Source organism: Bubalus kerabau, chromosome 1 (genome assembly GCF_029407905.1).
Source record: "Bubalus kerabau isolate K-KA32 ecotype Philippines breed swamp buffalo chromosome 1, PCC_UOA_SB_1v2, whole genome shotgun sequence".
Lineage (NCBI taxonomy): Eukaryota > Metazoa > Chordata > Mammalia > Artiodactyla > Bovidae > Bubalus > Bubalus kerabau.
In genome coordinates, this window is record NC_073624.1 from 234,514,833 (window position 1) to 234,537,570 (window position 22,738).

The window sequence follows — 22,738 nt, forward strand, 5'->3', positions numbered from 1 at the left end:
CCTGATTTTTAGCAAAAGAGTTAAAATGTAAAACCAGACAAAAGCCTAAGAAAACTCCAGACCAGTTTCCCTTATAAATATAGATGTAAAAATCCTCAACAAAATACTAGCAAACCAATACATAAGGATTATATAAGCACCTTATAAGGATTATACACCATGACTAAGTAGAATTTTATTTATTTCTGACTGTGCTGGGTCTTCTTTGCTACGCACTAGCACCCATGAAGAGGCTGCCAGAATATCCTCATCAAATCAGGTCAAGCCTCTAGCTCTCACTACCAGTTTACAGGAGCCAACATGGGGCAGACAGAGGAACATGTTGAGAGACACCACAGCAATGCAGAAAGCAAAATGCAGACTGTGGAAAATACTCTAGGACAGATGACCGGGTTTCCTAAACAAAATAAATGGTAAGGGGAAAAGAGACTAGGAGACACATCAACTAAAGGCACTGGGTCAGCCTTGTCTTGATCCTGGTTTTTAACAATCAGCTTTAAAAAGATACAGAAAAGTCAGAGAAGTTTGAACGTCAGCTGGATATTTTCTGATACTAAGTAACTGTGTTAAATCCTTGGAGTGTTACCCTATGAAAGGCCCACAAGGAGCAGGGTCTTCCACCCTCAGGCTTACCATAGGGCTGGTGGAGAGAAAAGGAGACCCAGTTTATTCTTCCAAGTTCATGGATACATGGTTTTTCCTCCATGGAGGAGAACGTGCAAGGGGTGGGGAAAGAGGCAAGAGTGCTATCTAAGGGCTGTCCCTCGCATGGAATCATGAAGATGAACAACCATGTTCCTATCACAACTGAGGTATGAACAAGTTAGTGCGAGTGCGTGTAAACACCAAACCCCAGTGCTCCTTCACCACTGGGAGTTGTTGTTTTGTAACTGTTCATGTACAGAGCTAGGGGGATCTTGTGTGTGTATATATCTATGTGAGTGTACGCGGGTGTGTTTATATGTGTTGGGATCCCAAGTAGAAGACAGTTCTGAAGTGACGGTGGTGTCCCCAGCTTTCACTCAGTCCCTAGGGGCTGGAGCAGAAGTAGGAATTGCAGTTAGCTGAACTAGATGCCTGAGTTCTCTGGGCAGCGTGAGAGCTGAACCTGTCCTCTTCACCTCCTGTGTCTCCCTCTAGCTGCAAAAGCAAACGCTACCTGGAGACGCTGCCCAACACCAGCATCATCATCCCCTTCCACAATGAGGGCTGGTCTTCCCTCCTGCGCACCGTCCACAGCGTGCTGAACCGCTCACCCCCAGAGCTGATCGCCGAGATTGTGCTCGTGGACGACTTCAGTGACCGAGGTAGGGCCCCTTTCACCCAGCTTCCCACCTGCATGCTCTGTTCAGTGACTTGCCAAAGGGATGGCAGGTTTTCCTTTCTTCAGCAGCACTAGCATATGGGCCATGTGTACTGATACTTGCTCCATGCCAAGCCATGAACCTGGCACTGAACACCCGTTATCTCAGTCTGGGACTAACTTCATGGGACTAACTGAGATGTAGTTACCAGTCACCATGAAGTGGATTCTGTTTTTATTCTGCTTGTATCAATGTAAAAAATGCATTAAACTGCAAGTAACAGAGAACTTTAGCTAACAGCTCAAAAAAGGGGTTTATTCATTTATTCATTCATCTCATAAAACAGTCCAGGGTTGGCATAGCTACTCAAGTCTTTCACTGGAGAACAAGACTTATTCTATCTTCCTGCTTCCTCATCCTCATCCTCATGGTCCTAAAATAGCTGCTGTACTTCTGGGAAGTCTACCTTTCAGGCAAGAAGATGGAGGAAGGGCGAAGAGAACAAAACCTCTTCCTTTGAAGATTTTGCCTTCTTATTCAGAATGCAAAGTCTCCCAGTGATTCTGAGCCAGAACTCTAACCTTTGGGCACCCATATCTGCAAGGGTGGCTGGGAAGGTGAGTGTTCTGATTTGGGGCCTCTTTATGGTAGAGATAGGAAAAGGAGAAGTGAATTAGAGAAGGCATCAGGTAACCCACCTACAGTATCTGCCACCCCATTTTACAGATGTGGAAACTGAGACTCAGAGAGGTTAAGTGACTTGCCTTTGGTCACACAGCTCTTGGGTGGTGATACAGTGAACAAACCATGTCTTCCTGGCCCTAAGCACGTTATCTTAACCTCTGGGCCACACTGTAGAGCCTCTTCGCTGAGTCTCACCCATGGGTTTGTGAGACATAGAGGGGGAGCCACAAATGAAATCCAAGAAGAATTTGTCCTTCAGCCAATGGTCTTAAGCTTATTCTTTGCATCAGAGCTTTTACCACTTGCAGTAAAATCAAGCAAAGCCCTTTCCTTTTCTCACCTTTTAGTGGAGGCACTAATAAGTAGTGAAGAGGGGCCTAAGGACATTCTAGAATAATCAAAACTTGAGTTTCTTGTGCCCCATTTTAATACTGCACGCCTAATTACCTGGCACATGTGTATGTGTGTGCATGTATACATACTCAAACATATACATATCTTACATTCAGTTCTTAGTACCTTTAATTCTCCCCTCACTCTTGACATACACTCATTCTCAGGGGACCCTTTACTTTTCCTTCTTTGATCTTATCACAGCAGAATTAAAATACCAATAAGTATAACATGTGAGCATTGTGTGTATAAACATGGACCTGTCGTGAGTTTACCCTACTGGACTCCACATTCTGAGAGCTGGGTCTTCCCGGTCAGTCTTGTCCACCACACATTCTCAGCTCCTTAGGCATACAGTAGGTGCTTAATACATGTTTGACGAGTGAATTATCAGGGCTCCTCTATCTGTCCCTTAGCACTTCCACCATGGTTACAGTAGCATCTGTTATATGAGATTTATGTATGTCCCTGAAGTGAGGTCTGCGAGGTCACCTGCGGGTGTGTCTCCATGTCTCTGTAGCACCATTCTTTAGCAATAGTTTCAGCTTTGTTCTGGCCCTGTCACTTACTAGCTCTGTGACCTTTATCTAGTCACTTAATCTCTCTGTGCTTCAGTTGCCTCATCAACAAAATGGAATCTACCTCTTAGGTTAGGTGGTCATGACTATTAAATGGGTTAATATATATGAGGTGGTTAGGATACTACATGGCCCAAAGTGAGCATCAGAAATAAACTTTTAACCCTGGCATCATAGTTATTATTGTTAACACTGTTTCTGACTGGTTTGTCAGAGGGGGAGTCGGGGATAAATGTGTAGCCATGAAGGTACGGTCTCCCCCTTTCCATCGGTGGAAAAACATGTGACAAATGTGCTGGTGTCCCACCTTCAGCCTAAATTGTCTTCCCATCTATTCACTGTTTCAAGAACCACGTCTATGGGCCAGAACCATGCATTATCTCATTTTGTCTTGATGACAACCTCTGAGGGAGGAGGCCCTGGCTTGGAGCATGCGCCTCTGTGCAGAAAGGGGCCCAGGGATGCCTCAGGGAGCACTGTGAGGGCTGTGGAGAACCTTGCAGGTGCAGGTGGGGTTCACATACCTCTCCTAGCAGAGTCTGGATTTGATTTGTGAAAAACTGCTCACTAAGAGGAGCGCCACTGCTTAAAAATGTGTGAACATCACAGCTGTGACTCAGCCTTTCCTTGTACAGATGGGAGGCTGAGGCCTGGAGCAGTGGACCGAGTTCACCAAGAGCATGTGGCCAGCTGGCTGCAGAGGAGGGATGGGAATCTAGGTTCCCCACACAGCCTTATCCCCCTCACCTCACCTTCTGTGTGAAACAAACTTGGGAAAGAAAAGGTAAATTTTATAAGAATGGCATTCACCAAGTGCATCTGTTTCTCCAGAGACCAAAAGTATTAATTGAATGCAGTACCATTCCCAAACCCTAGTAAGAGAGAGAATGAATACTGTCCCATTTCACAGATGGGAATGAGAACTGAGGCCCCTTGACTGTTGCCCTTTTATCTCGATGAATCGGGCACAAAACCCAGTAGAGAACTCTTACCTCCCGCCCCTCAGTCCTGCACATTAGCTGTCAGATTTTGCAAACTCCATTCTTCAGAAAAGCAATAATTCTTTTTATTTTAAGAAGAAATTCTCAAGGCAGCTTGGGAAGAAAACTTACTCAGCAGTGATTGTTTCAAAAATGAGATTTGGGAGAAACAATTTCAGCATTATAGAGAAGCCTGTCTAAAGTACGGCAAATATGGGCCATCGTGAAAGACAGATTTCTCTGGGCCACGTGAGCAGAGGCAGTTCTTTAGAGTTGAAATTCATAGATGCTAACTATGGGCTCAATTGGCGCTGCCTGGCAGAAGGCATTTTCCTCTGAAATAAGTCTCTTCCAGGATCCTCAGGGCAACTAATTGTAATTCAGCTGAGGGTCGAGACCTCGGGTAGCAGACAAAATTGGAGCAGATGAATTCTTGAAATAAGATCCAGAGCTTTGTGCAGGCAGCACTGGGGACTAGAGCAAAGGCAGACAGGAATCACCCTGGCCTTGCTTGCAAATAGAGTGCTGTGGAGTTTACAGGGGGCTCCAGAAGCTTCTCTAATGTGGGTGCTTCCTTGAGGATTAGGAGGACACGGACGTGCTTTTTCTCTAGTGGGAGAGAGAGGTGAGGGGGGAGGGTGGCAGGCCTGCCTCCAAATTGCACTGCCCGCATAGGAAATCTTTATTAGGAAAAACAAAAAGGGTCTTTGTTCATTTTTTTTTCCTTCTATTCTCCCTCCCCTTCGCATTTCCAAACAGTATTGGTTTTCCAGAAAAAATAGGATATGTAGTCGTGGAAGGCATTATTGTCTTTGGGTGAACTGTGGGCCTCCTGGAATGATGAGGCGCAGAAACAAAAGTCTGTGATATGGTCTCATTGACATCGTTTCCCCCAGCTCAGCTCCCCAGCAGCAAACAAAAGCATACACAGTACAGGGTTCCCTCAGAGGAGGTTCTTAAGCGTTTGCGGAGCTGTTGATGGATTGTTGGCAGTGATTGGTGCTGGAGGGCATTATGGACATTGCGGGGCTCATATGGACAGTGCGTGTGGTAGAGACTCTCAAAATTGAGACCAGGGTCCAAAAAGAGACCAAGGTCTTCTTTCCACCATGAGCTTTTTAACTCTTACCTGCGCTGTCACACCGGGCCAGTCCTGGTGTGATGCACATAAGGAGATCCATTTTCTCCGACCTGATTTGCACTGCAGTGTCTCACTCTTGACACAGGCCCGTGAGCGTCTGTCTGTTCCTCATTTCTTGTCATCTCTCTCGCAGCCCTGGTTTGTTTCCAGGACCACCACAACTGTCAGGGTGGCCATTCCCCACTTTCACTGTATCGTTCAGGTTCTTTTCACCTTGAGTTTTCTGCTGCTCATTTTGTTGTTTCTGTACAGTTGTCCTGATCTCATTCATATTCATATATTCAGAAAATTCATGAAATGACTCTATGCTTGTCGCTGCAGTAGGTGTTGGGGCTACAGTGAGAATAAAATAGACATCTCTTCTAAGGCTCACACCCAGCAGGGCAGACAGACAGGGTAAGGGGCAATCGTAAGTTCATGGAACATGTGCCCCTTGGTGGAGGTCCAGGCGCCATTGAACATGGAGAAGATCAGGGAAAAATTCCTGGAGAAAATCCCAGCTAAACTCGATCCTAAGGGATGAGTAGATACTACCCCTCAGGGTAGGGGAGCGAGGAGAATGTTCCAGGCAGAGGGAACCGCGTGAGCACAGGCTAGAAGTCAAGGTGGAAACGTGGAAAGTGCAGAAAGAGCTGTCTGTCACCTCCTCACCTGGAGGCAATTGCTGTTAACACTTAGGCTTCTCCCAGTGGTTATTTTTAAATAGGCCTTATTTTTTAGAGCAACTTTAGGTTCACATCAAAATTAAGCTGAAAGCACAGAGAGTTCCCATCCACCCTCCTACCTACTGCACACACACCCCCAACACCCACTCCCTCATCAGTGCCCTACACCTGCATCAGAGGGGTAGATTTGTTACGATGGATGGGCTATATCAACACATCATTATCACCCAAAGCCCATAGTTTATATTAAGGTGCCTTCTTGGTGTTATATATTCTGTGGGCTTGGATAAATGTATAATGACATATATCTACCATTATAACATCATACAGAGTAGAGTAGTTCACTGCCCTAAAAATCCTCTGTGCTCCGCCTTTTCATCTCTCCCTCCCTCCTAACCCCTGGCACCCGCTAACCTTTTTACTGTCTCCATAGTTTTGCCTTTTCTAGAATGTCTAATGCAATTGAAATCATACAGTATGCAGTCTGTTCAGTTTAGTTTCTTTGACTTAGTAATATGCATTTAATGTCCCCCCATGTCTTTTTATACCCTGTAGCTCATTTCTTTTTAGTGCTGAATAATAGTCTATTGTCTGAATGTACCACCATTTATTTATCCATTCACCTGCTGAAGGCCATCTTGGTAGCTTCCAAGTTTGGGCAGTTATGAATTTTTGTTGTTGTTGTTGTTGTTTAATCGCTCAGTCATATCCAACTCTTTGCACCCATAAACTGCAGCACACCAGGCTTTCCCGTCCTTCACCATCTCCCAGAGCTTGCTCAAACTCGTGTCCATTGAGTTGGTGATGCCATCCAGCCATTTCATCCTCTGTCATGCCCTTCTCCTCCTGCCTTCAATCTTCCCCAGCATCAGGATCTTTTCTAATGATTTGGCTCTTGGTATCAGGTGTTCAAAGCATTGGAGCTTCAGCATCAGTCCTTCCAATGAATATTCAGGGCTGATTTCCTTTAGGATTGACTGATTTGATCTCCTTGAGTCCAAGGGACTCTCAAGAGTCTTCTTCAACACCACAGCTCAAAAGCATCAATTCTTCAGTGCTCAGCCTTCTTTATGGTCCAGCTCTCACATCCATACATGACTACTGGAAAAACCATAGCTTCGACAATGTGTGCAATTACTTTGTGGACAAAGTAATGTCTCAGCTTTTTAATATGCTATCTAGGATTGTCGTGGCTTTTCTCCCAAGGAGCAAGCATCTTTTAATTTCATGACTGCAGTCACCATATTCAGTGATTTTGGAGCTCAAGAAAATAAAGTCTGTCACTGTTTCCATTGTTTCCCCATCTATTTGCCATGAAGTGATGGGGCCAGGTGCATGATCTTCGTTTTTTGAATGTTGAGTTTTAAGCCAGCTCTCTGCTCTCCTCTTTCACCTTCATCAAGAGGCTTTTTAGTTCCTCTTCACTTTCTGCCATAAGAGTGCCGTCATCTACATATCTGAGGTTATTGATATTTCTCCTGGCAGTCTTGATTCCAGCTTGTGCTTCATCCAGCCCGGCATTTTGCATGATGTACTCTGCATACAAGTTAAGTGAACAGGGTGGCAATATAGAGCCTTGACATACTCCTTTCCCAATTTTGAGCCAGTGCGTTGTTCCATGTCCCGTTCTAACTGTTGCTACTTGACCTGCATTCAGGTTTTGCAGGAGGCAGATAGGTAAACATCATTGTATGGGTTTTTTGTGTGGACATAAGTTTTCAGCTTACTTATTAGTTAAATACCAAGGAAGGTGATTGCTGGCTCATACGATAAGAATATGTTTAGTGTAGGAAACTGCCGAAGTGTCTTCAGAGTGCATGCCCACCACAGTGAGGGTGAGTCGGGTCGCCCCATGTCCTGTCCACGTTTGTTTTGCCCGTGTACTGGATTTCTGCCACGCTCACAGGTGTGTAGTGGTTTCTTACTCTTCAGACCTGTACTTCCTTGTGACATTTGCTATTGCACACATGATCTGTCAGTTCCGTTTTCTTTTTCATACCGTCCCAACACCCCCACCCCACCTTCTTGCAGCCCAACTGAAGTAATCCATGTCAGTAAGTGTGTGCATCCTTCTGGACCATTCTGCTTCCTAATACTAACATGTAGCAACAAAAGCAAACATTTATTGAGCATTTGTGCTCAGTGCATTCACCCATTCATCACCTCAGCACCAGCGTGGCTTCTGTCATCCTCAGTGAGAAAGCTACTGGACTCCATGATCTTAAACCTCCTTTTTCCACTTAAAATAGGTAATATTTTATCCCCATTTTGCAGATGAGAAAATTGAGATACAGAGTGGTTAAGTAAATGGCCAGTCTGCTTCGGTCAATGAGGCAGAACTTTGGTTTCAAACCATGTATCCTGGGAGGAAGAGAATGGGTACATGTATGTGTATGGCTGAGTTCCCTTGCTGTCCACCTGAAACTGTCTCCACATTGTTGAGTGGCTGTACTCCAGTATAAAATAAAAAGTTAAAATTTAAAAAATAGGATCTAAATAAAAAGGAAGAAGTTAAAAAATTTTTTTTAAAAACCATGCATTCTGATTCTAGAACTTTTGCCCTAATCTTCACTGGTTTCTTTTCTTCCTCTTTTAATAGGATCATACTGTACACATTGCTCTTCTTTTTGCCCCCATTAATGTATCACAGATATCCCTCATGCCAACAGCTATAGTGCTAACTCATCTGTTTTCTACTAGCTAGACAATAATCCACAGTGTGAAACTACATTTAGTTCCTTTACATCACGCTTTATGTAGTGGACATACAGTCATATTTCACTTTGTATCCAGGTTTCTTCCACTCAATTTTCTACAGTCATTTCCTATTGTCATTATAAAATGACTGTCACATCTTTCCTCCTCTGAGTCAGTTGTGACATAGAGACAGGGTTGGCATAACCCCAGAATATCAGGTATACTGTTTGGAGAAGCTGATCCAGAGGGCGCACATGGATCTGTCTCTACCATGTTCCTCCTGAGCTGACTGACGCAGGGACAGCTGAGCGACAGAGAGCTGCAGGCCTCCCTGGCAGGGCAGCCGGTGCCACGGAGGGGAGCATAAATTCACAGGACGTGTGGGCAGCATAAGAGTTCCTACTTTGGCCTGCCCCATGTCCCCTCTCCTGGCCACCCTAGAAGTGAAATATTGGGAAGCAGTTCCATCTTACAGATGACAAAACTGAGGCTTTGAAAAGAGATTGATGGGAGGTGCCCTAGACTGCTTACCTGCCCTTAGAGGACTCTCCTCCTGGTTAATCATCCCATTTCATAGGAGGTATCCATCTTTCCCACAATGGACTCTGTAACCTTTAGAATCACACTTCTCATGTATCAGTCTCTAGGGTGTCTTACCACTAAGAAAATCCACAGGTTTCTTATCCTCTTCTCCTTTCATATAACATCTTGAATGCTTCTCTCTCAGACTCCAAAGGAGAAAACTGCTAAGAAGATTAAAGCTGTTAGAGAATATCAATTATTTTATAATGAGGGAAATCTATAAATCTTTTGGTGGCTATCTGGCAAGAACACAGCATGCAGGAGTTGATATGTTTATGGGATATTTTGTGCATCTTAAAAAAATACACAGGATTTTATGAATCAAGCACTGTATAAATGATTTACTGGGATAGCAAAAAAAAAAAATTCAAATAAATAGCTCTGCTTGCCTCTGAAACATCAAAAGCTCTGATGTTTGGTAAAGAATGGTTCCTGTAGTGGAAAATAGCTGTGTTATATTTTCAGAAAGGTGATGCTTCTATTGAGGTGGGCAAGGCTTCTACATTTTAAAAACTCACCTCAGCAAAACTGTGCAAAATTGCTGATATTCTCCTGATTCTCTTGTGAGGATTAACATCTAACCTTTTCCACTGTTTTGGTGTTCCCTTAAAAATGTAATGGGGGAGAAGCAAAACCCAATGAAGATCTCCAAGCAGAGAGCCACAGAGCTGCCCCCTTCTGTAATAATCTGTCTTCAGAAAGCTTCTGGGCTTCTCCGCCAGCTTAGGTCTGACATGAATTGTTATTTGCTCAGAGTCTAAAGGGAGATGAGATTTGAGGCTGAAATAAAAGTAAGAGGTTCCTTAGTACCTAACTTGATCAAGTGCAAACCAACCAAGTCCTTTTCCTGTCAGCTTCTTTCAGCTCAGCAAGTTGGGGGCTGAAAGAGCTGGTTTTGTCCTCCTTATAAAGGGGAAGAAGCAATAGCGTCAGTAGTAACAATGCTGCTTACACCTGGACAGCACTCACCATGTGCCAGACACTGTGGTAAGCAATTTAAACATAGTATCTCTAATTTCATTGGGAGCCTCTTAGAAGCCAACATTTATTTGCCTAATGGGAAAATTCAGCTTTAGTAGAAAATGTAAATCCAAGTACAAGGAATTCACCTCCTCTCCATATCCCACCCCCTAAATAAAACAACTTTTAGCTAAAATCAACATCTTCTTGGTAAAGATATGAAGTGCTCAGTCATGACATTTGATACACATTCATATGTCTAAGAAGTATGTCCTGCTGTTTTCATTCACAATAAATGTAACTGGACAGGTCTGATATGCAGCTCTAGTTCCTCTGCTTGCTACTCAAGAGGTCAATACGCAGGAGACAAGTGCTGGTAGAAAAAGAAAAATTGCTTTATTCAGGAGGCCAGCAACCTGAAAAGGTGATAGACTAATGTCCTAAGACTACCTTCAAGTTGATAGTTATGAGATAAAAGTTTTGAAGGCAGTGCGAGGGAGGGAACTGCAGGGTACACGGTCAGCTCATGGTCAGCTCATGCACAATTCTCGGGTGGGTTGGCATCAAGATGAAGCTTCAAGTATCAACCCTCTTCTGGTTTCAGTCGATCTGGTTGCGCTTGCAGTCAGCAGTTTTCTGGTGGGGATCTGTCTCCTGTAAAAACAACTTGGGAATGTGTGTCAGGCGTTTATCTATATCTTTCAGGGAACTGGGAGTTCAGTGACTCTGTGGTTGGTTTATAGTCTAAAGTGTTATCAGTTTCTTGGCCCAGCAAGTATTCTTACTTTCTGCTGTTGCTGCTGCTAAGTCGCTTCAGTCGTGTCTGACTCTGTGAGACCCCAGAGACGGCAGCCCACCAGGCTTCCCCATCCCTGGGATTCTCCAGGCAAGAACACTGGAGTGGGTTGCCATTTCCTTCTCCAATGCATGAAAGTGAAAAGTGAAAGGGAACTCGCTCAGTCGTGTCCAACTAGCGACCCCATGGACTGCAGCCCACCAGGCTCCTCCGTCCAGGGGATTTTCCAGGCAAAAGTACTGGAGTGGGGTGCCATTGCCTTCTCCGTTTCTTACTTTCTACATCTTCATAAATCCTAATCATTAACTCCTGAGCCAGCCTTTTGGGACTCGGGAAGCGTGGGAGACCGTAACGTTTCTACGAATAAGAGGCAGGTGGAGGACATGGTGAGGTGTAGGGGGTCTGTCCTGGGAAGGCCCCATAGCGTCCTGCTTGGCTCCATAAATATTAGCCAGCTCCTCTAAATAATGTTGATTCTGAACTCTAGAGAGTCCCTTGGACTGCAAGGAGATCTAACCAGTCCATCCTAAAGGAGATCAGTCCTGGGTGTTCATTGGAAGGACTGATGTTGAAGCTGAAACTCCAATACTTTGGCCACCTGATGAGAAGAGCTGACTCATTTGAAAAGATCTTGGTGCTGAGAAAGATTGAGGGCAGGAGGAGAAGGGGACAACAGAGAATGAGATGGTTGGATGGCATCACTGACTCAATGGACATGGGTTTGGGTGGACTCCAGGAGTTGGTGATGGGCAGGGAGGCCTGGCATGCTGCAGTTCATAGGGTCACAAAGAGTCAGACATGACTGAGTGACTGAACTGAACTGAGCAGGTTAATGAAGCAAATCAGCCAAAAAGTTAGCATTAACTCTAACCTGCTGCCCAACCAGACCCGTGGCCAGCAGTGAAATAGACTCATTGCCAAAAGATACTTAAAGCATTTCTTCCCAACCTCCTTGCAGAACTTACAGCCCCAAAAGGTTCAGTCACGTCTTTATCAGGCAGTCACAGCTCCAGAGCCAATTTTGGCTTGATTTGAATCCAGAGGCACCTTCAGATCTGTAAACACCGGAGGCTTAAAATGTTACCAGTATTCATAGCCCAAAATAGGCAATGCTTGACAGTTCTGAAGATCAGGAAGGCCAGATCCACACATTTGTATGTCTCTTATTTATTCCAAAAATTAAAAGATTGCAGCACTGTCAATCAATATCGCGTTTGTGGGCATTGAAGGCTTCATTTCTCTTTTTTCTCTTTTTATTCTCCTGCTTTCCTATCTCAAATAGAAGAATCTCATGAAAGTGTAATTTTCACATCATTGTATAGAATAAAGAAACAGGCATAGGAAGACCATAGTAACATTCTTTCCTCTTGTGCTACTTAGGAATGTTGATTCTTGTAAAGTATTTACAGATGCAGACTGCCTTTTTCAACCTTTGGGATCCTTGTATACACTCAGGTTCTTGCCATAAAAGACCAAACTACTTGCTTCTCCTAGAATGATAAAAAGAAATAAATTTATTTGTTTGCTTTGTAAATGCAGACCTCTTCAGAGATGCCCACATTGTTTATGAGCAGCCAGGAATCTCAAAACAACTAATAACTCTTACTGTCTATTGGAGTCCTCTGTTGATGTGTCTGTTAATGAATGGAATTTATTGGGCATTGCTAATAATATGTAGTGAGGATGAAAACAGGTGGAATTATAAGGTTGTTTTCTGCCCAGTCTTCTCAGAAACTTTTAATTTTTTTCCCCGTGTGCCGTCATAATATATGTCTAGAATATTCTAAATAATAACTGCACTCCAGTCTCTGCTAATGGAAAACTCAAACTTTCAATTACCTTCCCAGAAACCTCCACAGTGGCCAGATTTGTTTTAACTAGGCGAGAGGAAAGACCAGCCCTGACCTTTCCCAGAAAATATGTTTCCACTGCCTTATGACAGAAGAAGTGGTACTTTAGCTCATTAGTGAATGAAGATGACCTATAAATAGGCCTTCCTCCTGAGCAGAGCTGACTCTCGGTATTCTCTGTTGTAGACACAGACCCTGTCTTTCCCGCCCTTCGAGCCGAAGGAAGGCAGGGGTGTAGTCAGTTTGATGGACTGCTCCTTGCCTACCACTCATTCCTTGTGATCCTGAAGGGACAGCCAGTCAGTAACACCACCCAGCCGTGATGAGGGCTCTGATCCCCCTGGCCAGTGCTGTCCCATCCCCATGGCCACAGTGATTCATCCAGGGTGCCAGCCTGTGGTGCCAGCTGAGCCCCATTCCACCCCTGTCCTTTTCCCACCCGTGAGCCAGGACACTGTCTTCTCGTGTGAACCAGCTGGGCCTGGGTTTCCATCACTCCCAACCCCGAAGCCGTAACTACCGTCCCCCCTTTCATGGGTCAGGTGAGGATTAAGTGAGATAATGCAGGGCCCAGCACATGGTCGGTGGTCAGTAATGGTCCCTGTTGGTAGTGATGCCTTTGTGGTGCTGGGAGTTACCCTCGCTGTTCTCTGAAACGAGGATGATGAGCACTCAGCTACCCCCATCTACCTCAGAGTCTCCCTGTAGAGATTAGATGAAATTAGAATGTGAAAGAGCCTAAAGAGCTAAAAAGTGCCATAAAGACTTCCAGGAGGATACTGGTTGCCACAGAAGGAAAGAACCCTGAGGAGAACTCTCCAGTCTGGTGGCCAAGGAGGAAAGTGACCTCAAAGGCAGGTAGCCCACACCTGGAGTGTGTCCCCCATGGTCTCTGGTTCCAACTAGTTTCAAGTAAGGCTTCTTAACTCTTATCCCTTTCAGCACCGACCGAGGAGCTTGTTAAAACACAATTCACCAGGGCCCACAGCAGAGATCCTGATTCTGTGGTTCTGGGGTGGGCCCAATAATCTGTATTATTTTTAAAAATACTTATTTATTTATGGCTGCATTAGGTCTTAGTTGCAGTACTCAGGCTCAGCAGTTGTGTGTTGTGCGTGGGCTTAGTTGCCCCTCAGTATGTGGGATCTTAGTTCCCCGACCAGGAAGCAAGCTTGTGTCCCCTGCTTTGGAAGGCAAACTCTTAACCACTGGACCACCATGGAAGTCCCCTAACCTGCATTCTTAACAGGCATCTCAGATTATTTTGATAGAGTTGAAATGCTGCTCAGATTTGGAAAACACTGGAATATAGGAACAGAAGACTGTGGATCACAAATACATACTTTATGATACAGTTGGATGGTGACATCTTTGAATGTAGACCCTGGATTACCGTAAGTGCAGAAAAGTCATGGCCCTTATGGGAGGAGCTAAGTTAAATGCCTTCAGCCTCAGTCAGACCCCTGTTTTTCAGGATGCCTTCCATAAATAATTGCCTCACTGTAACAGGTCTCTGGGGATTTATGGTCCCACATTTAATTTCAACTGCTGTTCATTAATCCTGATGATCTCACTTAAATTATTAAACAGTCATATTCCAATTTCGAGGGCACTAATTATATCCTTGAGAGGTTGTTATTATCTGCATGATCACATGCACTCAGCCAATACCAGACTGTTTTCTCCCCACTCATCAGAATTTTATACTTTTTCAGGATTTTGTTAGTTGCTGAGTAGGTGTGTTTCAGATGGCAGGATCTCACTGCTGAGGAGTTAGGAGATATTAGAGCAGGGGTTCTCAAATTTTGGTGCATGTAAGGATCACCTGGAAAGTATGTTTAGCATGCAGATTCCCGGGCCCCGCCCCAGTGAGAGAGTCTAGGTTCCCGGTCTGGGTGGAGCCTAGAATGAATGTGCATCATATCCAGCTCTCTGGGGACTCTGATCCAGGAGGTCCAGGGACCACCCTGGGGAAACTGAAGCCCAGAGAAGGACAGTTCTTGTTCAGAGCCCTGCAGCAGAGCTACAAGCTACGTCTCTGGCCTGTTGTAAGGACCAAATGAGATAATAGATGGGAGAGCACTTTGGAAAGCCTTCAGCAGTCTATAAATACAAGGATGCACTATTATTTTCAAGCTGGAATGGCTTTGTGACAGAAATGGCTTGGTACTTTCTCTCTAAATTACCATAATCACCTGTTTGAGGCCCCAACCAAGCCCATAACTCTAAATTCACCAGGCATGGAATAAATTCCTCCAGAAGTGTCCAATAAAATGTTTTCTGATGTGAGAATGTGCTTGTGTCCCTGCCTCGGGTCCTCAGTCAGAAACTCCCTGCCTTTTCCGTGGCCGTCCTAACCGGCATCTCCAGGTGGGGGCACCTGGCAAAAGCCCTGCTTTCCAGCACGTAGATTTTGGCCTTTTCTGGGATGATTAAATCTCTTACCAGTGAACAGTTTGCCCCAAAAGCTCTTCCTCCATAGGAGCTCGCTTATAATCACTTTCATGGCTTTAGATACAGAGAATCTCAAATCAAGACACCCGGATTTTGGTTCTTGCAGCCCAGGGTCCTCGCTTCCTTATGTTGGCTGCACTGACCTCTAAAGCCTGGTCGGCAATTCTGAGGGGCACCTCTGTGCACCTGTGCCACATCTGTCCTGCTGTGTCACAATTAACCAGACAGCTCTTACAGAAGTGTTTCATCATGTTGAATTACATTCATCCTCCTCGCCACACCCTTCAATGGGGTCTACCTCTGCCCTGATCTTCCCATGAGTCCCTCCAGGTTTCTGAAGACCCTGTGCGAATCCCCACCCCCAGGTTCCTTCCACTGCAAAATAAATTCCTAAAAAATGCTGTAGAGTAAATTCAAGAACAGACACTCCAGTTCTATTCACATTTCAACCTTTATTTTAAAATATTTCTTCCACACTCCCACAGATCCTATCTCTCAGTGAGCTCTCTACGTGTAAAACCTCGAGTTCAGGCTCTGCGAGTTACACACACACACACACACAATCTATTGTTAAACCTGGAAAAAATCAAGCCTTTCCACTGATGGAAGAGAGCCTCATGATCCCAGGCAGCATGACTGCAGAGTTCAGGGAATTCCTGCCCTGCTTTTGGGAATCTTCACCCAGCCTGTGCATTTTAGATCTGAGAAAGGGAGGCACACCAGGCGCTGTGGTTGGGTGACTAGTTCATGACCAAGTGCTGCTCCCAGTGTGGGAGCACCTGTTGCTGGCCTGACAACAGCCCCCACGGCTGTCTGGCACCTCCAGAAGTCAGGCACACAGTCAAATCCCACCAGTGCAGTCAAGTATCCGCCCCCATTTTAACATTTTGCTAATTGCTAACACAGCATATATACTACACTCTTTCAACAGGGCTGAACAACAGTTCTAGTTATCTAACAATGGCATTTTGCCTTATGACAATTTCTTTGGATGCTGGCCAGTGTCTATAGCTAACTTAATTACACAAGCCCACCTTGGCAGTAGCAGGAATCAGATTTTATGATCACCAGCCTCTCTGCAGATATACCATAAGATTATGCATGTGCAAATTATATTTTTTTAAAACTAGATGCAAAATTTTAAGTTGTTTGGGCTGTGAATCCTTGGGTTCTAAACACCCTGGGTTAAGAGTCAGACAGTAGGGTGACGTTTAACTAGTACTTAACCTCTCTGCGCCTCACTGAGTAAAACTGGGCTACTTTCTTAAAGAGTTGGGCAGTAATTGAGATGTTGCTCACAGAGCGCTTGGAACAGAGACCGGCTCAGAATCACTGTGGGTTAACCATACCATGATCATTAACCTGGATGCTGTAACATTTCTTGATTATGAAACTCTCTGTGTTCATCTGTTCCTTCTTTTCTTTCATCTTCCTTTGTATCTGCAGCTTAAGGACCCTAAAACTTAAAGTGTCATTATTAATATTAATAATAATGTTTAAAAACAGTAATAAATCCAGTGTTTATTGACATTTCATATACGCCAGAAAGTGCTAATTCATGATCTCGCTGAGTCCTAGGAAACTGGCATTATTGAGCTGATATTACAGATGATAAAACTGAGAATTAGACAAATTCAGTTCACACAACAAGCAAGCGTCAGAGTCAGGGTCCTAACTCAGGTGCATTTGGATCCAGAGTACTATGTTATTATGTGTTATCACCTCTGTGATGGTAGGAATAACATGGAAGGATTTCATGCTGTGTGTTTTCCTATTTTACTTACAGATTCATTCACTCTTGACTCCCTGACTTTGAAAATCAGGGGGCAGGTTGACCTGGGATGGAATATCCACCTATCAGGAAAATGAATGAGAAACTGGACATTTTTCTGCCTTAATTCCCACATTTGATTTGCTGAGGAATTTTCCCCCCTAAAGCAAAGTGTGATTTTCTTTCCGTTCAACCTTCATGCCGCTGGAAAGTTTTAAATTATTCAAGACATTGAAGGTTTATTATCTGCTTCAAGGCTGTAATGTAATTGCAAGGTATCATTTAAAGAGCTGTCTGTCTGTATGAACCACCTTGTTCTGAATACCTGCTCCTGCATAGAGCAAGAAGATATATATTTAAGAGTGGTAGTTTATAACTGCCTTAGATCAACCCTATTATTCTTCCTCCACGTCTAAAGCCCCAAAATAAATGTCTGATGATGCACGGAACATTAAAATCACTTGTGTATCATCAGTGGATTATTTCTCTTCTATCATTTGCATCTTGATGGACAGCCATGTGTTTGAGGGATTTCATTTTCATTAGTCTTTGATCACGTTGCCCATGTATAATACCAGTTTGGATATTAACCACCCCAATTAGAGAATGCCTTTCAAATATTATATCACCCCCAATCATGCTATTCACACCATGTTCTTCATAAAGATAAAAATGCCAACTCCCATCTTATTCTCTCTTTTGACACCTGTTTCCACATAGAGAGGTGGCCTTTCCCAGTGTTAATCATCAGTAACAAAGAAAATACCTTCGTGTGGGGGTGGGTGGGGAAGATTTTTCCTCCCTAAATATCTCATCAATTCAGTGGCATTATGGAGTAAAAGTTCATCAAGTGACTTTTCCAGGATTTGATATGGAACAAATAGACCAGCCTTGGTTCCAGCCCTGCCAGTAAATAGCTTTGTGACCTTGAGCAAATTACATCATCTCTTTGGGCTTCAGTGTCTGCATCTATAAAGTATGGATGACTTCTCACATCCTGGCAAGCTTTAAATCCTAGAAATTTAGAATGACTTTTTTCACCCCTTCCAGAGAGTTTAGTTAGGATTTGATGCCTGATAGTTGTCTTAATGAGCATCAGCTATCAGATACAGCATTACCCTGAAGAACAGCTGAGGTCTGGAGAAGTATTTGCCCTTGCACAAAATGACCCTATGGCTCTGTTTTCAGAAACCCAGGTTTGGTATTTTTATTTTTTTCTAAGTCTTGTCTGTTGCTGTATGACTCTTAGATGATATTTACTTCTTGTCATCTCCACTGTGTCTGTCCCTAGGAGTCTTTTCCCCTTTTAATGTGCTGTCTCAAATCAGCTTTGGAATAAAAAATCAAGTTATTAAAGTTACTAGAATTTTATCTAAAATGGGGGTTAAATAGGTCCTAGGTGGGGGTGACTCAAGGCTCTTACCTAAGCATGATCCATGGGCGCCATGTTTAGTGGCCTCAGAGAGGGCCACTTAAATTCATATTTAATTCTAAATGGGAATAATCAGGAGGGCTTCCTAGAGGAGGTGTCATTGCCTAATGAAGGAGATTCCCTGGTCAGAGGGAACTGCATAAGCCAAAGCACAGAGGCAAAATGGTCTATCAGCAATAGATTGATAGTAGTGATTATGGAGAAGGCAATGGCACCCCACTCCAGTACTCTTGCCTGGAAAATCCCATGGATGGAGGAGCCTGGTAGGCTGCAGTCCATGGGTTGCTAAGAGTCAGACACGACTGAGCAACTTCACTTTCACTTTTCACTTTCAAGCATTGGAGAAGGAAATGGCAACCCACTCCAGTGTTCTTGCCTGGAGAATCCCAGGGGTGGGGGAGCCTGGTGGGCTGCCCTCTATGGGGTCGCACAGAGTCGGACACGACTGAAGCAACTTAGCAGCAGCAGCAGCAGTGATTTTGAGGAGATTGCCTTCTGAGTGAACAACCTCTGTGCTTCTCTGCTGAGTCAGGAGCTCAGTATTTCCCAGTCCCCACTGGGGCATAATCTGACAAAGGGTTCCATGTAGGAAATGCAGTCTGCAAGATTGTAATTGTTTTTTTGAGGACTCATCCTTTGTTTTTTCCTTTCTTCCTTATTTTTTTAAATTATGACAGTGTGATAAAACATTTACAAGAGACTTGGAAAATACAGAACAAAGTTACATATAGTTCCACTATATATTACAATTATTTTTTTAAGTAGATAAGGAGATTGTAATTTAAATTCTGAAATATCAGAATTTCCAGACATTTAAAAAATTCCAGCATGTCAGTGTTTATGGCTCAGTGGGAACAGAGTGTGTGAAGTCAGAGCTGCTGCAGATAATGCAGGATCTCAGGTCACCATGATTATCAAATTAGAGAAGAACCATAAGCCACAGTCCTTCCTGAATCCCTAGAGCTGTGCTAATACAGTAGCCACTAGACCCACGTAACTATTCATATTTAAGTTAATTAAAATTCAATAAAAGTAAAAAATTCAGTTCCTCAGTCACACGAGTCATATTCCAAGTGTAGCCTCGTGTGACTAGTGGCTGCTGTCTGGGGCAGCACATAGAACAGGAGCAGAGAATTCTATCAGATGGTGCCTCTCAGATGGCCAAGTGTAAAGGAGAGTCAACACTCACCACCACAGAGCAGGAGACTGAGGAGGGGAACGGGGAGCAGGATGCAGAGCTTTGTACAAAAGGTCAGGATTTGCCCTATTCTTGGACTTCCCTGGTGGCTCAGGCGGTAAAGAACCTGCCTGCAATGTAAGAGATGTGGGCTCGATCCCTGAGTCGGGAGGATCCCCTGGAGAAGGAAATGGCTACCCACTCTAGTATTCTTGCCTGGGGAGTCCCATGGATGGAGGATGGGCTACAGTGCATGGAGTTGTAAAGAGTCAAACAGGACTGAGTGACCCATACTCTTCACTTCAGCATGGCCAGAGCCTGTGCAGGATCCTGGTCCACAGTCTGTAGCTCAGAAGTCCTCTGTGACCCATGCAGGGAAATCATTTTACTCCTCTCTGCTGGTGGGAGCGTTGACAGTATATATCAAAGCTCCTTAAAAATACCCTTTGATATAGCGGTCCCATCTCTAGAAGTTTTTCTCAGGAAGCAATCAAAGATGTGCAGGTAGATGTATGGTCATGGTCATGTGTATGTTCACGGCAGTGTTGTTTACATAGCAAAACTGTATGGAAATAGCCAACAGTGTGCTGGAAAAAGATTACAGCCAGCTGGGGTAAATATGGAGAGCCCACATTTGTAGCATATGCTGATTTCTGTGCTGTAAAACTTCTGTGACTGATTTCAAACTACCAAAATAATAGAGTTGAGAACACTCACAGTTGCCTCTCATGAGTCTGCACAGCCCACTCAAGCACCTCACTGGCAAATAGCCTACACGTCTGAAAAGAGGTGACTGATTAAATAAATCATGGAAGAAAATGCTGTGAAGCCACTGAAATCAGTGGTTCTCAAATTGGAATGAGCGTCAGAATCACCAGAAGGGTTTGTTGAAACCTCATCGGCTGGACCCCCACCCTTAAAAGAGTTTCTGATTCAGTCGGTCAAGACCTGGCTGAGAATTTGTATTTCTAGCAAGTTCCCAAGGAACACTTAATCCTACTGACCCTGAGTCACCTGGAGAACTACCATTATAGAGGAAAATTTGATGACATGATTGTCACCAAAAAGATTCATTTTTTTTTAAATAAAAGTTATGTGAGCATGTATGTATAATAATAATAATAACTACATTTATTGAGTTCTTAGAATGTGATAAACACCGTGCTATTTAACTTGCATTATCTTATTTAATCCTCATACTTAACTATTCTACAAAGAAAGTAATGTTAATATTATCCATATTTTATGTATAAGGAAACAGGCTTAAAGAAGTGAGGAATCTTCTCTGCAGTCACACATCTGAGAGAGGTGGGACTAGAGTTTGAACTCAGAAGCTGGCCTTGGGGTCCGCTTGGACCACTCTAGTAGGCTGCCTTGTGCTTTCACTCTTAGCTCACATGGCCGTACCACACTGAAACACGGCACAACACCTGGGGTTATTTCTAGATGAAGGCATCACAGGAGATGTCTGTGTTTTCTCTATACTTCTGTGTGTTCTCCAAATTGTCTCCAGGGCAATATTTTTGTAATCAGGAAAACTGTCCTGCTTCAGTTCAGTCGCTCAGTCATGTCCGACTCTTTGCGACCCCACGGATTGCAGCACGCCAGGCTTCCCCGTCTATCACTAACTCCCGGAGCTTGCTCAAACTTTTGTCCATTGAATTGGTGATGCCATCCAACCGTCTCATCCTCTGTCATCCCCTTCTCCTCCTGCCTTCAATCTTGCCCTTGCACAAAATGCTGGCATCAGGGTCTTTTCTAATGAGTCAGTTCTTCGCATCAAGTGGCCAGAGTATTGGAGTTTCAGCTTCAGCATCAGTCCTTCCAATGAATATTCAGGACTGAGTTCCTTTAGGTAAACATAAATAAGAAAGGCCATCGTACCCATGATTTGAGGTCTGTATGCCTTGCCCTGGCATCCTTTGAGTTGGGCACTTTGATTCATGGTCCTTCTTGTCTCTGCTCAGCCATCAGCATCTATTCACCACTTGAGAGTTTATATAAAGTTTCCACTTTGGGGAGCTGGCCTGATCCTCACAGCAAGCCTCTAGGTTAAGGTCTGACTGCTTCCATTTTATAGGTGAGTCACCTGAGGCTTATTAAAGTGAGGCGACTTGTCCAAGGTTACATACCTAAACAGAATAGTTTTCCCTTCAGTTATGGCTTGTTTGTTTTCTGGTTCCTACTCCTACTTCACAGTGCAGTCTAGTAGTTCCCATGTATTCAACACTTATGTTAGGCATTTTACTTACAGGACTGCACTAACTTCACAGCAACCCTGGAAAGATGTTATTAGCGCTTTATGGGAATGCTGTGCAGACTCAGAAGGGTAAATGCCATGCACAAGGTTACAGAGGCAGTTTTATGATTCCAAAGCCCATTGATTCATTCGGAGAACATTTATAAAACACCTACTATGTAATATTCAGCAGATACCTGATACCAGCCATTCTTTGCCTGACTCTGCACCCAGCGCCCCTACCTGGCAGGGCTCAAGTGGGAAGGCTTGCTTTGCAGCCCTGGGCTCAGATCACTCTTTTTTTTTTTTTTTTTTAATCAATTAATTTATTTTTGGCTGCACTGGGTCTTCACTGCTGCTTGAAGACTTTCTCTAATTGCAGTGAGTGGGGCTTACCCTCTAGTTGTGGTGCTCAGGCTTCTCATTGTGGTGGATTCTCTAGCTGCAGAGCACGGGCTCTAGAGTAGCAAGTTTAGTTGCCCCAAGGAATGTGGGATCTTCCCGGACCAGGGATTAAACTCATGTCTCCTGTGTTGGCAGGTGGATTCTTAAGTACTGGACCACCAGGAAAGTCCTTAGACCACTCTTAAGCACCCTGCAGTCCACCCAGCAGCTCTGGTGGGAACAGCTCTGAGTACTGACAGCCCCTCTCCAGGTGGACACAAAGTCCCCTCTGTAGGGGTTTAAAAGCCTAGCTTTAGATTGAGTGCTTACTGTGTGCCACACTCGGTGTAAGTGGTTTGCACTCACATCACAATAATTTTTCAGAACAACACTATGAGGTGGGCTAGAAGGATCTGCATTTCTCATGTGCAAACCCTGAGGCTGGCGGAAGGGAAGTGACTTGCCCAACATCACACTGCTTGTCAGTGTAGAAGTGGGGGCTTCCTGGGTCTGGGCAGGCTGCTGCTCCTCACCACTGCTTTCTGCCATGACACTGCCTGCCCTGAGAGCCTTGTCTGTCATTCAGGCAGCAGAATGGAATTGGCCTTGGACCTGTCACTGATACCTATTCAGTGGTACTTAATGCTAGGA

General features: G+C 44.2%; 1 protein-coding gene across 2 annotated transcripts in view; it reads left to right on the forward strand.

Annotated features, from left to right (window-relative positions):
• GALNT10 (polypeptide N-acetylgalactosaminyltransferase 10) overlaps positions 1-22,738 on the forward strand; it is a 224,058-nt gene that overhangs the window by 125,535 nt on the left and 75,785 nt on the right. For both annotated transcript variants that reach the window (XM_055559625.1, XM_055559634.1), the window contains exon 4: positions 1,141-1,307. In XM_055559625.1, the coding sequence (XP_055415600.1) occupies positions 1,141-1,307 (167 nt within the window). The remainder of the gene's footprint in view (positions 1-1,140; positions 1,308-22,738) is intronic.